Source organism: Macaca thibetana, chromosome 11 (genome assembly GCF_024542745.1).
Source record: "Macaca thibetana thibetana isolate TM-01 chromosome 11, ASM2454274v1, whole genome shotgun sequence".
NCBI classification, from domain to species: domain Eukaryota; kingdom Metazoa; phylum Chordata; class Mammalia; order Primates; family Cercopithecidae; genus Macaca; species Macaca thibetana.
The window spans coordinates 5,935,824-5,954,287 of NC_065588.1; the positions used below are offsets into that span (position 1 = coordinate 5,935,824).

The 18,464-nt window shown below is 44.6% G+C and overlaps 1 protein-coding gene across 1 annotated transcript in view; it reads right to left on the reverse strand.

Moving 5' to 3' along the window:
• Nucleotides 1-18,464, reverse strand: part of ANO2 (anoctamin 2) — a 363,519-nt gene that overhangs the window by 277,826 nt on the left and 67,229 nt on the right. The window contains exon 4 of the mRNA XM_050747557.1: nucleotides 16,917-17,015. Within this exon, the coding sequence (XP_050603514.1) occupies nucleotides 16,917-17,015 (99 nt within the window). The remainder of the gene's footprint in view (nucleotides 1-16,916; nucleotides 17,016-18,464) is intronic.

Genomic DNA, 18,464 nt, shown 5'->3' on the forward strand with positions numbered 1-18,464 from the left:
TCACTACCAGCATTTATTTAGTGCCTGCTGTACACCAGGCACTGCTGTGGGTGATGCTGATAAAACGGTTTAGAATAACTTGTTATTGTAACACATTTTCATATTTTTAACTTCACTGTTTCTGGGCCCTGAGTCACACTTGTCCACTGACAGGCCTCCACGTAGTCAATCACGCCTGGGGTCTTCCCAGGCTTATATGCACATTCGCAACACGGCCAGGACCATCTCAGCTTCCTCACAGGAACGGCAGCACTTAGGTACCACTAATTATTTTTTATTTTTGACATTGAGAAGCATTACAGAAAACAAAATGACTAAAAGCATTCTGCACTCTTTCCAGTCTATTCAAATAGCAATCAAAGCAATCAAAGAGCATGCGCCAAAAAGCTCATAAAGGTATCAAATATAAACCCCACCCCTCCAGCTGTCCCTCTATTGAAAACAAATGTTAGAGAACAGGCAATGACAGCAAGAGGAAGACCCCACCTATAGCCAACCAACCCTATGTAAACGGCATCAGTTCTAGCTCATTTAAAAAGTTACTGACGATAATAACAAGAATCTGTCCAGAACGTCATGTTGAAGGCTGAGTTGGCAGCGAATCTCCTTCCCATGACCAAGGATCTGCAAGTTCTCCATCCTTAAAAAAACTCAGGCCAGGCGCGGTGGCTCATGCCTGTAATCCCAGAACTTTCAGAGGCCAAGGTGGGCGGATCACTTGTGGTCAGGAGTTTGAGACCAGCCTGGCCAACATGGTGAAACCCTGTCTCTACTAAAAATAAAAAAATTAGCCGGTTGTGGTGGTGCACACCTATAATCCCAGCTACTTGGGAGGCTGAGGTATGAGATTCACTTGAACCTGGGAGGCAGGAGTTTGCAGTGAGCCGAGATTGCGCCACTGCACTCCAGCCTGGGTGACAGAGCGATACTCCATCTCAAAAAAAGTGAATAAAACAATAAAATAAATAAACAACAACAAACTCAGAGAATTTCTCCTGATTTTTCTTTCTGGATTTACTGAAGTATCAAAAACAGTTCTGATAAAGGAAGGAGTTGGTCAGGGTGAGGAGAGAACGTTGGGCAACTCCTGTTGCCAAATTTCACGTGGCCTGCGTACAGCTGTGAGCTGAAACATCTCTTATCATCCTGAGCGACTCTGCTAGGAGGTCACAACCCAAACAAGACACCGGGCAGGGGAAGCATCAATGGGTTAATTAACCTGGTGTTTACTGAGCAAATATTGTTTGAGGAACACCATACTAGAGTTTGCAGGGAACACGTAAGAGATATAAACCACAGTACTTGTTCTCAGGCGGTTTATGATATATTTGGAAACACAAGAGTTAGGACCCGAAGCAGCTGAAGAAAAACTAACAAGTAAGATAAATACTCACTGTTGACTAAGAGTCCAGAAAAGGTAAGATCAGTTCAGGCTGAAGGAATGAAGAAAGGTCTATGAGGGAGGTGAGATTTAGGCTGGGGAGCAAAGGATGAGTAATATTTGTTTATTCAGACAGGAATGGGAAGAACATTCTAGGACCAGGGGCAAATACTTAAAGCATTTGGAAAGGCTCCAGCCCAAGGAGGAAAGAATAAAGTACTCTGCTTTGACGAGAGTCTAAATCAGAGAGCTCCGTCCAGGCTCCACAGAGAGGTGTGGTTTGGAAAGAGCAGTCCAGCATGGGTAAACCCAGAGGAAGTCTGGTGACTTTACCAGGCTTGGAGACACAGGACAGCTTCAGAATAGGCACCACAGGCTAAGTATACTACCTATTTAGAGCAAAACTTGAAGAGGTGACAGACATACGACACTTTTACTCTTAGATATCTGTGAACAATCAGAATGTAACTGAACATAAAAGGTAACTGTCCTCAGGCCCCTCAGCCAACATCAGCAACAGAGGAAAAAAATAAATTCACAAATTGTCATTTGCTTTACATGTAGACCACAACATTTTAAAGCTATGACAGATAATTTAGGAGCGAATCTTCTTACTTTATGGGTGAGAAAGCTGTAATGCAGGAATGTGGAATAATGCACTGAGCAAGACAGTATCATTTTAAAAAATGACCATTGAAATCTGTTGCCTCTCCTAGTCTAGGATTATTTAATCTAGGATGGAATTCCCTAGAGTATGTTCTGTGGAAGTTTGGTTTCCCAGGATATTAATAGGTGTTCAAGTGTTCAGAAAAGGCCTGAAAAAAATTGAACGAGTTTTTGTATATGTGTGTGTTTGGTTTTTATTTTTATTTTTTTACTACAAGGCTTCTCAAAACCTTTGACTATTCTGGTAAATTGTAATCATTCGTGTTTTTTGAATTTTTTCAACCATGAAAAAACATTTTTTTTGTAAAACCAAAGACTAGGCTGGGCATGGTGCCTCACACCTGTAATCCCAGCACTTTGGGAGGCAGAGGTGGGTGGATAACTTGAGTCCAGGAGTTCAAGACCAGCCTGGGCAACATGGGGAAACCCCGTCTCTACCGAAAAATAGCCAGGCATGGAGGTGTGTGCCTATAGTCCCAGCTACTCAGGAGGCTGAGGTGGGAGAAACACCTGAGCCCAGGAAGTCAAGGCTGCAATAAACCATGACTGTACCGCTGCACTCCAGCCTGGGTGACAGAGCAAGACTTTGTCTCAAAAACAAAACAAAACAAAAAAAATTCCAAAAGAAGAATAAAGACTATCATTGTAAAAAATACACTTTGAGAAGTGCCATTCTAGACCACACTATCCACTACCTCAAGTCCAGTTAGGGATTTTCCAGTCAAGTGAGAGAGTAAGAGAATGCCTTTGGAGTCAGACAGACATGATTTTGAGTCCCTGACTCTAACTCCTTCAAGCTGTGTGACCTTGGATAAGTTTATTAACCTCTCTGAGTTTCAATTTTCTCATCTATAAAATGAAGCTAACGCTCATACCTATCTCATATCATTGTTGTGAAGGTAAAAACAAATCATGTACATAAGGCTCTTACGAAATGGTCTAGCACATGGGATGCAGTATTAACTATATTTAAAACTCAATTAATTTATCTCTTTATCAACTCATGACTATAAGTCTTTTGATCTCAAGATAATTTGTTTTGATCGGCATAATTCAAAGTGGTTTTATGAATCTTTTTCCTCAAAGTCAAATGTAAGAATTATGAAATGTGGACAAGCTTTAAAACATGCTAATATCCTTCTTTGCCGACACCTCTTACCAAGGCAGAAGCTGTTACTTAAGCCAATTACTGTATTTGGAAATAGAAGTATAAATAGGAAAATAATTCTTGAGTGGAGTAAGCTCTTCTTGACATTAGCCACACTGGGTCTCCTTCCACCATTCATAACAAGGTGAGCCTCTGCTTCTATTTCATCAAACAGGAATGGACAATGAAAAAGTCGTCATAGACACACCAAGGTCATGTAGGAAGATCCATGCACAAAGACTCTTCCATAGAACTCCCAAACCCAATGGCAACATATAAACAAGACTATTCCAAGTGATCTTAGAATCTGCAAACTGGATTCTTGGAATACAGAGAAAGGCAACAAGCCTACCAGAGACCTTCAATTGTCTTCAATTGTCTGCTTACTGCTTCCTGCCCAGAAAAAGAGTGTATTAGTTTCATAGTGCTGCCATAACAAATTATCACAACATAAACTTATTCTGTCACAGTTGTGAAGGTCACAAATCTAAAATCAAGGCATCAGTGGAGCAGCACTCCTTCTAAAGGCTATAAGGGAAAAATTATTTCTTGCCTCTTCCAGCTTTTGATGGCCCCAAGCATTCTTTGCTTTCAGCCTGAATAACTCCAGTCTCTGCCTTCTTCACATAATCTTCTCCCCTCTCAAATATCTGCCTTTCTCTTATAAGGATACCTGTCATTGGATTTAGGTTCTATTCTAAATCCAGGATGATCTCATCCTGAGATCCTTAACTAATTATATCTGCAAAGATCTTTTTTCCAAATAAGATTATATTTACAGGTTCCAGGACTAGGTCTTGGACATATTTTTTGAATGCTACTATTTATTCCATTACAAAGAGGATTACTGACTTTGAAATTACAAGCCTTGTGATGGTTCATATTATGTGTCAACTTGACTGGACCATTGGGTGCCCAGATATTTGGTCAAACATCTGGGTGTATCTATGAGAGTGTTTTGGGATGAGATGAGCATTTGAGTCAGTAGACTAAGTAGAGCAGATTACCCTCCCTAATGTGGTGGGCCTCATCCAATCAGTTGAAGGCCTGAATACAACAAAAAGGCTGACCTTCCCACAGGTAAGGGGAAACTCTTCCTGCCTGACTGCATGAGCTAGGACATCAGTCTTTTTCTGCCTTCACACTTGAACTGAAACATCAGTTCTTGTGTCTTGAGGCTGCTGGAGCTTATTTGTTGGCTCTCCTAGTTCTCAGACTGGACACAGACTGCAACTACACCATCAGCTCTCCTGGGTCTCCATCGCATGAACTCCAGATCTTGGGACTTCCCAGCTCCCATAATTGTATTAACCAATTCCTCATGATACCTCTGTGTGTGTGTGTGTGTGTGTCTGTGTCTGTGTGTGTCTCTGTGTGTGTCCTGTTGGTTCTGTTTCTCTGGAGAACCCTAACTAATACAAGCCTCAAATCTAAATAACTGAGAAATAAGAGGTGCTGCAGTCCTGGCTTAGTACAGTCCCTGAGGTTGGGTGGGCACCATTAGCCAGGAAGAGGTCCTCCTGTGAAGCTTTTGCAAAAGCCAGGGCTACCAAATCAGAGTCTCTAGAAAGACAATAACAAGTACCTGAGAACAATTTCCAATCATTTCCAAGGCTAAATGGAATTACCTTTCCCTCCTAAGGGACCACTGAAGTTAACTGAAATGCCAAGTTTCTTCGCTTTTTAACTGGAATTCTATCAGCTCAGTGTGGAAACACCAATTTTTTTCACACTGATAAATAATGCTTAATAGCAATTACATATGTTTTATGGTAAAGAAAAGAAGATAACTCATTCTTTAATAAATGCAGGTTAGTAGACATAAACATGTCAAAACATGGGTTCAACTGAAAAGAATTAAAGTATCAGTGGCATTTCTTCTCAAACCTTTATCTTTGAACCCACTTAGTGCCTCAGAAATTTGCAGACATTGGGGGTGCCCAAGATGGCTGAATAGGAACAGCTCCAGCCTCCAACTCCCAGCGTGAGCAACATAGAAGACGGGTGATTTCTACATTTTCAACTGAGGTACCGAGTTCATCTCACTGGTGCTGGTCAGTGAGTGCAGCCCAACCAGCGAGAGCTGAAGCAGGGCGAGGCATCACCTCACCCAGGAAGCACAAGGGGGAAGGGAATTCCTTTTCCTAGCCAAGTGAAACTGAGACACACAACACCTGGAAAATTGGGTAACTCCCACCCTAATACTGCGCTTTACCAAGGGTCTTAGCAAACAGCACACCAGGAGATTACATCCCACTCCTGGGGAAGTAATCAGACTAACAGCAGATCTCTCGGCAGAAACTCTACAAGCCAGAAAACAGTGGGGGCCAATAATCAACATTTTTAAAGAAAAGAATTTTCAACCCAGAATTTCATATCCAGCCAAACTAAGTTTCATAAGTGAAGGAGAAATAAAATCCTTTACAGACAAGCAAATGCTTAGAGATTTTGTCACCACCAGGCCTGCCCTACAAGAGATTCTGAAGGAAGCACTAAACATGGAAAGGAACAACCGGTACCAGCCATTGCAAAAACATGCCAAAATGTAAAGTCCATCAATGCTAGGAAGAAACTGCATCAACTAATGAGCAAAATAACCAATTAATATAATGACAGGATCAAGTTCACACATAACAATATTAACCTTAAATGTAAATGAACTAAATGGTCCAATTAAAAGAAACAGACTGCCAGATTGGATAAAGAGTCAAGACCTATCAGTGTGCTGTATTCAGGAGACCCATCTCACATGCAGAGACACACATAGGCTCAAAATAAAAGGATGGAGGAAGATCTACCAAGCAAATGGAAAACAAAAAAAAAGGCAGGGGTTGCAATCCTGGTCTCTGATAAAACAGACTTTAAACCATCAAAGATCAAAAGAGACAAAGAAGGCCATTACATAATGGTAAAGGGATCGATTCATCAAGAAGAGCTAACTATCCTAAATATATATGCACCCAATACAGGAGCACCCAGATTCATAAAGCAAGTCCTTAGAGACTTACAAAGAGACTTAGACTCCCATACAATAACAATGGGAGACTTTAACACCCCACTGTCAACATTAGACAGATCAACAAGACAGAAAGTTAACAAGGATATCCAGGAATTGAACTCAACTCTGCAAGTGGACCTAATAGACATCTACAGCACTCTCCACCCCAAATCAACAGAATATACTTTCTTCTCAGCACCACATCGCACTTATTCCAAATTTGACCACATAGTTGGACATAAAGCACTCCTCAGCAAATGTAAAAGAACAGAAATTATAACAAACTATCTCTCAGACCACAGTGCAATCAAACTAGAACTCAGGACTAAGAAACTCAATCAAAACCGCTCAACTACATGAAAACTGAACAACCTGCTCCTGAATGACTACTGGGTACATAACGAAATGAAAGCAGAAATAAAGATGTTCTTTGAAACCAATGAGAAAAAAATACAACATACCAGAATCTCTGGGACACATTTAAAGCAGTGTGTAGAGGGAAATTTATAGCACTAAATGCCCACAAGAGAAAGCAGGAAAGATCTAAAATTGACACCCTAACATCACAATTAAAGGAACTAGAGAAGCAAGAGCAAACACATTCAAAAGCTAGCAGAAGGCAAGAAATAACTAAGATCAGAGTAGAACTGAAGGAGATAGAGACACAAAAAAACCCTTCAAAAAATCAATGAATCCAGGAGCTAGTTTTTTTTAAAAGATCAACAAAATTGATAGACTGCTAGCAAGACTAATAAAGAAGAAAAGACAGAAGAATCAAATAGACTCAATAAAAAATGATAAAGGGGATATCACCACCGACCTCACAGAAATACAAACTACCATCAGAGAATACTACAAACACCTCTATGCAAATAAACTAGAAAACCTAGAAGATATGGATAAATTCCCAGACACATACACTCTCCCAAGACTAAACCAGGAAGAAGTTGAATCCCTGAATAGACCAATAGCAGACTCTGAAATTGAGGCAATAATTAATAGCCTACCAACCGAAAAAAGTCCAGGACCAGACAGATTCACAGTCGAATTCTACCAGAGGTACAAGGAGGAGCTGGTATCACTCCTTCTGAAACTATTCCAATCAATAGAAAAACAGTGAATCCTCCCTAACTCATTTTACGAGGCCAACATCATCCTGATACCAAAGCCTGGCAGAGACACACAAAAAAAGAGAATTTTAGACCAATATCCCTGAGGAACATCGATGCAAAAATCCTCAATAAAATACTGGCAAACCGAATCCAGCAGCACATCAAAAAGCTTATCCACCATGATCAAGTGGGATTCATCCCTGGGATGCACGGCTGGTTCAACATATGCAAATCAATAAACGTAATACAGCATATAAACAGAACCAAAGACAAAAACCACATGATTATCTCAATAGATGCAGAAAAGGCCTTTGACAAAATTCAACAGCCCTTCATGCTAAAAACTCTCAATAAATTCGGAATTGATGGAACGTATCTCAAAATAGTAAGAGTTATTTATGACAAACCCACAGCCAATATCATATTGAATGGGCAAAAACTGGAAGCATTCCCTTTGAAAACTGGCACAAGACAGGGATGCCCTCTCTCACCACTCCTGTTCAACATAGTGTTGGAAGTTCTGGCTAGGGCAATCAGGCAAGAGAAAGAAATAAAGGGTATTCAATTAAGAAAAGAAGCCAAATTGTCCCTGTTTGCAGATGACATGATTGTATATTTAGAAAACCCCATCATCTCAGCCCAAAATCTCCTTAAGCTGATAAGCAACTTCAGCAAAGTCTCAGGATACAAAATCAATGTGCAAAAATCACAAGCATTCTTATACACCAGTAACAGACAAACAGAGAGCCAAATCATGAATGAACTCCCATTCAAAATTGCTTCAAAGAGAATAAAATACCTAGGAATCCAACTGACAAGGGATGTGAAGGACCTCTTCAAGAAGAACTACAAACCACTGCTCAGTGAAATAAAAGAGGACACAAACAAATGGAAGAACATTCCATGCTCATGGATAGGAAGAATCAATATTGTGAAAATGGTCATACTGCCCAAGGTAATTTACAGACTCAATGCCACCCCCATTAAACTACCAATGACTTTCTTCACAGAATTGGAAAAAACTGCTTTAAAGTTCTTATGGAACCAAAAAAGAGCCCACATTGCCAAGACAATCCTAAGCCAAAAGAACAAAGCTGGAGGCATCACGCTACCTGACTTCAAACTATACTACAAGGCTACAGTAACCAAAACAGCATGGTACTGGTACCAAAACAGAGATATAGACCAATGGAACAGAACAGAGTCGTCAGAAATAATATCACACATCTACAACCATCTGATCTTTGACAAACCTGACAAAAACAAGAAATGAGGAAAGGATTCCCTATTTAATAAATGGTGCTGGGAAAATTGGCTAGCCATAAGTAGAAAGCTGAAACTGGATCCTTTCCTTACTCCTTATACGAAAATTAATTCAAGATGGATTAGAGACTTAAATGTTAGGCCTAAAACCATAAAAACCCTAGAAGAAAACCTAGGTAATACCATTCAGGACATAGGCGTGGGTAAGGACTTCATGTCTAAAGCACCAAAAGCAATGGTAGCAAAAGCTAAAATTGCCAAATGGGATCTAATTATACTAAAGAGCTTCTGCACAGCAAAAGAAACTCCATCAGAGTGAACAGGCAACCTATAGAATGGGAGAAAATTTTTGCAACCTACTCATCTGACAAAGGGTTAATATCCAGAACCTACAAAGAACCCAAACAAATTTACAAGAAAAAAACAAACAACCCCATCAAAAAGTGGGCAAAGGATATGAACAGACATTTCTCAAAAGAAGACATTTATACAGTCAAGAGACATATGAAAAAATGCTCATCATCACTCGCCATCAGAGAAATGCAAATCAAAACCACAATGAGATACCATCTCACACCAGTTAGAATGGCAATCATTAAAAAGTCAGGAAACAACAGGTGCTGGAGAGGATGTGGAGAAATAGGAACACTTTTACACTGTTGGTGGGACTGTAAACTAGTTCAACCATTGTGGAAAACAGCGTGGCGATTCCTCAAGGATCTAGAACTAGAAATAACATTTGACCCAGCCATCCCATTACTGGGTATATAGCCAAAGGATTATAAATCATGCTGCTATAAAGACACATGCACACGTATGTTTATTGCGGCACTATTCACAATAGCAAAGACTTGGAATCAACCCAAATGTCCATCAGTGACAGACTGGATTAAGAAAATGTGGCACATATACACCATGGAATACTATGCAGCCACACAAAAGGATGAGTTCGTGTCCTTTGTAGGGACATGGATGCAGCTGGAAACCATCATTCTCAGCAAACTATCGCAAGGACAGAAAACCAAACACCGCATGTTCTCACTCATAGGTGGGAACTGAACAATGAGATCACTTGGACACAGGAAGGGGAACATCACACACCGGGTCCTATTGTTGGGAGTGGGGAGGGGGGAGGGATAGCATTAGGAGATATACCTAATGTAAATGACGAGTTAATGGGTGCAGCACACCAACATGGCACATGTGTACATATGTAACAAACCTGCACCTTGTGCACATGTACCCTAGAACTTAAAGTATAATAAAAAAAAATTTTTTTTAAAGAAATTTGCAGACATTACTCTATCAACCCTCCCTCAACCACAGTTTAACATTACATCCCCAGTTTTATCCAGAATCAGTGTAAGCAACAGTCACATGACGAACATTGCAGAAGCTTGTGTGAACTTATTACTGAAAACATAGTCCCTTGTATTGTTCATGTCCTTTACAACAGGAAAACTTTGCCTTCTTTGGCAAAACAGATGCTGATTCCCATAGACGACTGTGAGCCACAGTCTTTTCTGTCTTGGCTACCAGAAAGCCCAGAATGCAACTCTGTCTTACCTGCATCCATCACCTTTATTTTTAGTTTCCACTATCATTATTTCCCTTGCACTTCCCTACTTCCTCCCCTCCCCAGTTACATGCCTCTTTTTATCTGTCCTTTTGAAAAATGATCCATTGCATTCCTTCTTTTGGTTGTAATCCATCTCAAGTCCTTTTTAGGAAACAGACTAAGACATGAATCAACTAACCCCAGGTTAATGGGGGCACAGTCAATAGTAGAACTCAAGGTGGACCACTTGTCACGTCTGCTGTCTCTCCCTTAAAATGGGTGCCTTCAAGCTCTGCCTCCTGCACCACGGGACCCCAGCAGTCTTCTCACTGGCTTTCCCAGCAACTGCACCACAGACCTCGCACGTGGAGCCATTGTGTTTACAGACGCCCCAAGGACCTGTGGTCTAGGAAATGGAAATCCCCAGCATATAGTCCAAAGGCCATCTGTTCCTGCATCTCCACAGATTTCATGTCTGTACTTCTGGCTGCCTTGGCAGAGTTGAGGGACTGGGCCTGCTTCCCCCAACACTGCAGAGAAGAGAGGAGAGAATCAAAGAGCAGACACAGTCCTAGTCTTGTACCAACTGCGCTGCCTGCACACCTTGCTATGAATAACAATACCAACAGCAGTAATAACGGCAGTTCTCATGTGTTGTGTGTGCCTCTCTACCAGGCATTCGAGTACATCACCACCACTTCCCTCCACAATGTGTATTACTCCTGTTTTGGAGATGTATGGAGCTCTGAGCCTGTTTGCCTAAAAAGGCATGACTTGCTGGAAGTTAACAGCATCTACTTGCATGCAAAGGACACATAAGCTAAAGTTCTGGCATGCTCTGAGGGACAGCAAATGAGACCCCTGCAATATCAGTCACTCTACTAATAATAGCTACAAAAGCTCTGACGATTGGACAAAAGTGGTTTTTCACCCATCCCAGGCATGCCACTTCTTCCAAATTTAGTGAACTAGGGCTGGATTAATATGATTTCATTGAAAAGAAAGTCGTCCCTAACAGCTTGCACCAACCTTGTCTCTGCTGGAGGCTTGAGGAATAAGACAATGTAAAGGATGAGAAACGGAGTGTTCATTCATATATACAAAAAAAGCAAATGAGAAATCAACAGAAATGTTGACCACAATCTCTAGAAGAGCCATCTTGGTAATGAGCAGAGGTGAGAAAGCACCTGCTTCCATACCCCCATTTCAAACCTTCTCAGGCTGCTCGGGGCCAAAGGCCAGGCCTTCCCACACCCTTCTGTGCATGGATCTTCAGTGTCCCTCGCAAAATGCTGGCTCTTCTGTTGTTGTTTTTGGAAAACAAATGCTTCCTTCCAAGATTCCCCCTCCCCGTTAATATCTGTGCTCAGGACGTGGAGTCCCTGGACACATTACAATGGATTTGTCCACGTTTGAGATCTCGATTTTGTGATTTCCTCCCCATCTTCCCAGTCTCTCTGGACCCCACTGAGTTATGATCCAACCCTCCACTGCCTGGAGAATGCTTAACTGATCCCACGCCATGTCTCATTCTTCCTCCACGCTTCCCTCGCCGCCAGGATGTGGCTCTCAGCAAATGTGGTTTTTTCTCATTTTGATCACTTCCCAAACCCATTTTAAAAAGACAGCATGCCGCTAGCCCCAACACTAGCCCTCCACAGACAGCGAGTCTTGTCCTCCATTTTCTACGCTCCTCTCTCAACTCAGGAACTGGGTTTAACCCAGATCCCCACCCCTGGGATCAGAGCCTTAGATTAATTTTTACAAACATAGCATCCTACCCAGCATATCAAGTTATATCCCCCCTCACCTGTGTATAACACCCTCTGTCAGCTCCACTACAAGCCATTGACTTCTATGATACAAAGAAGATCTAGGGCCGGGTGCAGTGGCTTATGCCTGTAATCCCAGCACTTTGGGAGGCCGAGGCAGATGGATCACTTGAGGTCAGGAGTTCAAGACCAGCCTGGCCAACATGTTGAAACCCTGTCTCTACTAAAAATACAAAATATAGCCAGGCATGGTGGCACGTGCCTATAGTCCTAGCTACTTGGGAAGCTGAGGCAAGAGAATTCCTTCAGCCCAGGAGGCAGAGGTTGCAGTGAGCTGAGATTGTACCACTGCACTCCAGCCTGGGTGACTCCCACTGGAGGGAGACTCCATCAAGAAAGGAAAGGGAAAGGGAAAGGGAAAGGGAAAGGGAAGGAAAGGAAAGGAAGGAAAAGAAAGAAAAGGAAGGAAGGAAGGAAAGAAAAGAAAGAAAAGGAAGGAAGGAAGGAAAAGAAAGAAAAGGAAGGAAGAAAGAAAGAAAAGGAAGGAAGGAAGGAAGGAAGGAGAGAGAAGAGGGAAGGAGAGAGAAGAGGGAAGGAGAGAGAAGACAGAAGGGAAGGGAAGGGGAAGGGAAGGGGAAGGGAAGGGAAGGGAGGGGAGGGGAGGGGAGAGGGGGGGGGGGGGAGGGGGGGGGAGGGGAGGGGGGGGAGGGGGGGGGGGGGGGGGGGGGAGGGGGGGGGGGGGGGGGGGGGGGGGGGAGGGGGGGGGGGGGAGGGGGGGGGGGGGGGAGGGGAGGGGGGGAGGGGAGGGGAGGGGGAGGGGAGGGGAGGGGAGGGGGGGAGGGGAGGGGGAGGGGAGGGGGAGGGGAGGGGGGGGGGGGGAGGGGAGGGGAGGGGAGGGGGAGGGGAGGGGAGGGGGGGGAGGGGGGGGGGGGAGGGGAGGGGGGGGGGGAGGGGGAGGGGGGAGGGGGGAGGGGGGGGAGGGGAGGGGGGAGGGGGAGGGGAGGGGGGGGAGAGGGAGAGGGGAGGGGGGGAGGGGGGGAGGGGGGAGAGGGGGGGGGGGGGGGGAGGGGGGGGGAGGGGGGGGAGGGGGGGAGGGGGGGGGGGGGGGGGGGAGGGGGGAGGGGGGGGGGAGGGGAGGGGGGGGAGGGGGGGGGGGGGGGGGAGGGGAGGGGAGGGGGAGGGGAGGGGGGGGGGGGGGAGGGGAGGGGAGGGGGGGGGGAGGGAGGGGAGGGGAAGGGGGGGGGGGAGGGGGGAGGGGAGGGAGGGGAGGGGGGGGGGAGGGGAGGGGAGGGGGGAGGGGAGGGGGGGGGGGAGGGGAGGGGGGGGGGGGGGGGGGGGAGGGGAGGGGGGGGAGGGGGAGGGGAGGGGGGGAGGGAGGGGGGGGGGGGGGGGGGAGGGGGGGGGGGGGGGGAGGGGGGGGGGGGGAGGGGAGGGGAGGGGGAGGGGAGGGAGGGGGGAGGGGGGGGGGGGGGGGGGGGGAGGGGAGGGGGGGGGGAGGGGGGGGGGAGGGGGGAGGGGAGGGGAGGGGAGGGGAGGGGGAGGGGAGGGTGGGGGAGGGGAGGGGAGGGGGGGAGGGGAGGGGGAGGGAAGGGAAGGGAAGGGAAAAAAGAAAAAAGAAAAATGTGGCAAAAGGAAGCCAAAACAGTCCACCTGAGTCGAGTTTGGGGCCCAGAAACTTTGGGAAAAAGTTCTGTTTTATCTGCAGCCTTGGAGGGGCAACCACATGGCTTTGCCTCTCCCTACTCCCTAACCCACCACATTGACGAACAGAATTGGTGCCGGGCTAATGAGTTACTACTTGACGCAGTATCCCATCACTGTGTTGATGTCTGGGCACCTGCACTCCTCCCATGCTGCCCTGTGACTGTCGGCACCCTGAGGGCATGGGTTGCTTCTGCTCCCTCAGTGCCTCTCCAGGGACTTTCTCACAGAGGGAGCACTATCAGTGCTGGCTGCTTCTTTGGTCAGAAAGGAAGTTGATTGGGGGACTAACAATTGAGAATACACATTAAAATATTTCAGAAAGCAGACACAACAACCTCCTGTGTTTACACAGCACTGATTAAGAATCAGATCCTTACAACAACCTTCTAAGAAAAATAGGACAGGTGTGAGTATGCCCATATCATAGATGAGGCAACTGAGGCTCTGAGAGATGGGATGAGCTCCCCAAATCACACGACGAATACCTGCGGAACCAAGGTTAGAAAGTCTCTCCTTCTGAGGACTCAACTAGTGCCGTGTCTACCAAAATGGAAAGCGGGGAGAGAAACCCAGAGATGGCTGTTTTATAGTATGTTCTCACCCTCGCCAACTCATCTACAACTTCAAGTGCAGGTACTACCTAAACTACAGATGTTAGTTCCAAACAGCTCATGTGTAGAGGCACTGAAACTCTGAAGGCCAATATGTCATTTATGCAAAACTATGCTCTAAAAAGCATAAGCATGTGAAAGGATAAAGGAGATACCAGAGGGACGAAAGGCGAGCACTACTGGGGAAGCCAAGTCTAGGACTGAGCAGGAGAAGGTGGTAGAAAGACAAGAGATGTGGAGGTGTCTGGCCTGGCGTGGTCGCTCACACCTGTAATCCCAGCACTTTGGGAGGCCAAGGCAGGCGGATCATGAGGTCAGAAATTGGAGACCAGCCTGGCCAACACAGAGAAATCCTGTCTCTACTAAAAGTACAAAAATTAGCTGGGCGTGGTAATGCTCATCTGTAATCCCAGCTGCTTGGGAGGTTGAGGCAGGAGAACTGCTTGAACCTGGGGGACGGAGATTGCAGTGAGCTGAGATCACACCACTGCACTCCAGCCTGGGCGACAGAGCAAGACTCCATCTCAAAAAAAAAAAAAAAAAAAAAAAAAGAGAGAGAGAGAGAGAGATGTGGAGGTGTCACAGCGTGTGCAAAGAACAGAGAGGGAGGCTAGGAGGAGGCATCAGAAGAGGGGGTGGAAGGAAGAGAGAAGAGAAGGAAAAGCATGAGAGTAGAAGGATGGGAAGGAAAGCAAAGAAGGAAAATAAGCGAGGGGAGGTTGAAAAAGGACACACTTTTCCTATGTCTCTAGGTTTCCCCTAAAAGAATTACCCTGGGGGATAGAAATCGTAACATGGGCATTAGAGTTTTGCTCACCTCCTTTCCAAGGATCAGCAGCAGAGATTAAAACATAGGAAACAAGACACAAATAGAATGAGGTTAAGAAAACATCATTCAGATAAACCAGACAGAAAGGAGAAGAATATACTGAAGTCAGAAGGAAGACAGGAGAAAGAGGAGTGATAGGGTTGGCCAAAACAGGACCCCACCAGCAGGAAGCAGAAGCCTCCACCCAAAGCTGAAACTAGTGTCGTGTTGCCAGGAAATCCAGAGAACATTAGTTAAGGAGGAACGGAGATCCAAAACAAAGATGGTGCCCGCATTTGAGGGTGGTGTTATGAAGACTGAGAGGACTGAAACCAGGAGACAAAAAACACAGCAGTACAAATGAAGGGGAAAGACACAGCATGGTCCTTGTGAAACTAAGACACTTCAGGCATGCGACCAGCGCTCCCGCCACCAAAAATCACCTTTCGTTGTCAAAATGTTTGTAGCTAATATTCATGTTTGTGTTTGTTCATTGTTTAATAAGCATTTGTCCACCTGCCATGGAGTTATTGTCCATTGTAATAAATCTATAAGAACAGAATCCATAGACTTTATTCTTCTCAAGCAGGGGACTCATGACGGTTATCAGTCACATGCTGGTATTTGATGAGTGATTTTTGATGGAGATAGCAGATCTGTTGGTGGTGAAAATGGTGTTAGCCCACAATGTAAATCAGAATGGTGTTGCTGACTATAATGATGGCACTGAGAGTGGGCATGGTGACGAGGGGGCAGGTGATCACAGTGGTGGTACAGAAGGCAACAAATATGGAATTCTGTTCACAGTGGGGATCATGGAAACTATCATGATGGTAGTTACAATGAGCAAGATGATCTTTGCCGTGGTAAGTCGCCACTTACACAACTACACTATGGAGAGGTGTGTGTGTGTGTGTATGTGTGGTGTATATGAGAGAGAGAGAAGAAGGGTGGAGGGAAAGAGAGAGAGACCACCCACAGTTCACCCATGGTTAAAGTAGAGTACCATCTGCCACAGGACCTTCCCGAAGAGGCATCACAGATGGTCAAGGTCAATAGCCACTCCTTTCCTCTAAAACTGCTATGTTGCCCAGGCTGGTCTCAAACTTCTGACCTCAAGAGATCCTTCCACTTCTCCCCCAACAAAGTGCTGGGATTACAGGTGTCAGCCACTGTGCCTGGCCTCTGGGTAGATTTTTAAATTATGTATAGGCTACCCTGGATTTAAAAAAAAACTACCTCAAACATCATCTAAACTGTGTGGCTGTCAACCCAGATGTGCATCAGAACCTCCTGCGGATTTTTTGCCTAACACCGATGAGAACTTCATTCCATACCAACCAAGTAGGTCAAATTCCCAGAGATGGGACGCTGGCATGAACATTGTGAAAACACTTACCAGGTGAGGTTAATCAAGTCACCTGATTAAGAACCTTCTGATTTACAGAAGAGATAAGTGAAACCGACCACCACACAATATTTAGTGGCGGAATCATAACCAGAATCTCCACAGCAAATTTGGTGCTGTTTCCCCTGCACGCTGCTGATGCAGTCAGCATGGCTTGCGGCCTTCTCTCATTACTCTGTTCACTAAAGAAGTGTCTGACTGTACTAGGACCCTGAGAAAAGAGAGAAAGGAGGTGAAAAAGAAAAATGAAGAACACGGACAGGGACAATGTGTTGCTTCTTGTGGAGCAAACCCAGCCAGTGCTCTGAGGTGGGAGGATCTCTCTCCCCACCCCAACTCTTCCCCGCTCCCCCCACATCATGGGTCGCTGGGGAGGCAAGTGTGATTTCAATTCCACAAAACCCACATCCCACCTGGCCCTATTCCCAAACTATCTGCATCCATCCGGCCCTCAGGAGGCCCACAACCCAGGAGAAACATGCTCATACTTTCTTGGTAGGAACTTTGATCTTCAAGAATTCTGCCTCTCTGGCCAGCACCTGCCACGGGGCGTGTATCCGGACAAAGATGGATCCCTGGCTTTTATTCTGCAAGGTACAAAGGAAGAACAAATGGAAACACTTGTAAGTACATAGCTTAAATTCCTGGTTCTCCAACTGTTCCACACAAGAAGCCCAACCCGTTGTTCTTCAGTGTCTCATTTTCGTTCTCTTTAAAATTCACCAGGGACCAGTCCCTTCCCACCTGTACCCCGTTCATCAGTCTATTCCAAAAACGCTCTCATCGAAAACAGTAGGATAGTGTTCCCAAAGTGTGGCCCCTGGAAGTTTGGTAGCTTCAGAGGAAAAAAAAAGAACAAGTTAAAACAATTTTGAAACAGATTTGAAATATAAGCAATCATGATTTTCACGGAAATCTCGTTACACTCTTAATAACACATGGTTGGTTTTCCTCTGCTCACATTCAGTGAATAGCCTACAACTTGACTCCATTCACACATTTTTAGTGTTTATTGTTCAAGTCTGTATTTTTGTTCTACTATCATGCTGTTATAGCCCCAAACCACAAAAGTGATCTACTAGAGCCTAGAAGTAATACTGTAAATCATGATGACAATGGTACGATGCAAAATAATATCATAAACAGGGCTCCTACATGAATACAAAACATGAATCTATGTCTCAGAATAAGTGATTGTGTTGTGTGCTGATTTCTCTCAAAAAATGAAAAATAAGGACAGAAAATGCAGTGATGAGTATTTGAAAGTCAGGTTTTATTGACCCAGCAATTCATCTGGCCTTGTCACCATGTCTGTTACAAATAGGTGTCAGATTATGAGAGGAAGGCACCTCATCTTCAAATAAACACTCACTTTTTTTTTCAGAACAAGCACACACAGGGGAAAAACTCTTTACTTTCTGACATGAATTTAATTAATTTTGTCACTAAAAAACTAAAGGGGACCAAAACCAAGTAGGAAAAACTGGCAAGTCTAATTATTGGTGAGAAGTTTCTAAAACTACCTGCAAAATTAAGCACAAGTGTTGTGTTTAAACTCCTTCACTGTGTTCAGAGAGAAAGAACAAGCTGATAGCACAATCCTTCATTAAGTACGCCCTCTGATCTTGGTTTAGTGTTGAAGACTATACAGAAAATCTTCAACTCACAGGCTCTGACTGTCTGCGTTTTCAGTTTGCCTGGCAGAGAGATAGATGGCAAATAGAAGACTACTTCCCCCACTGAAGAACACTGTCTATGGAGGTGCTCACATGTGTTTTTGAAATGACGAACAAAATAAAAAGATATTTTATGGCACTCATTAATGCAAGTGAAACTATCTCTATTATTTTTCAATGGCAGCTCCAAAACATGTTCAGTAATTCAAACGTCCAGAACCAAACCTCACTTTGAGAAAGAAAGCTCATGACTTACAAGGCAGAAAAATGAAGAATAAACCAAGATTTCACAAGGAGATTGGACTATGGTACAAAAGGCTTGGATAGTCTAGAGTTTGAAAATACTGAAAATAACAATCA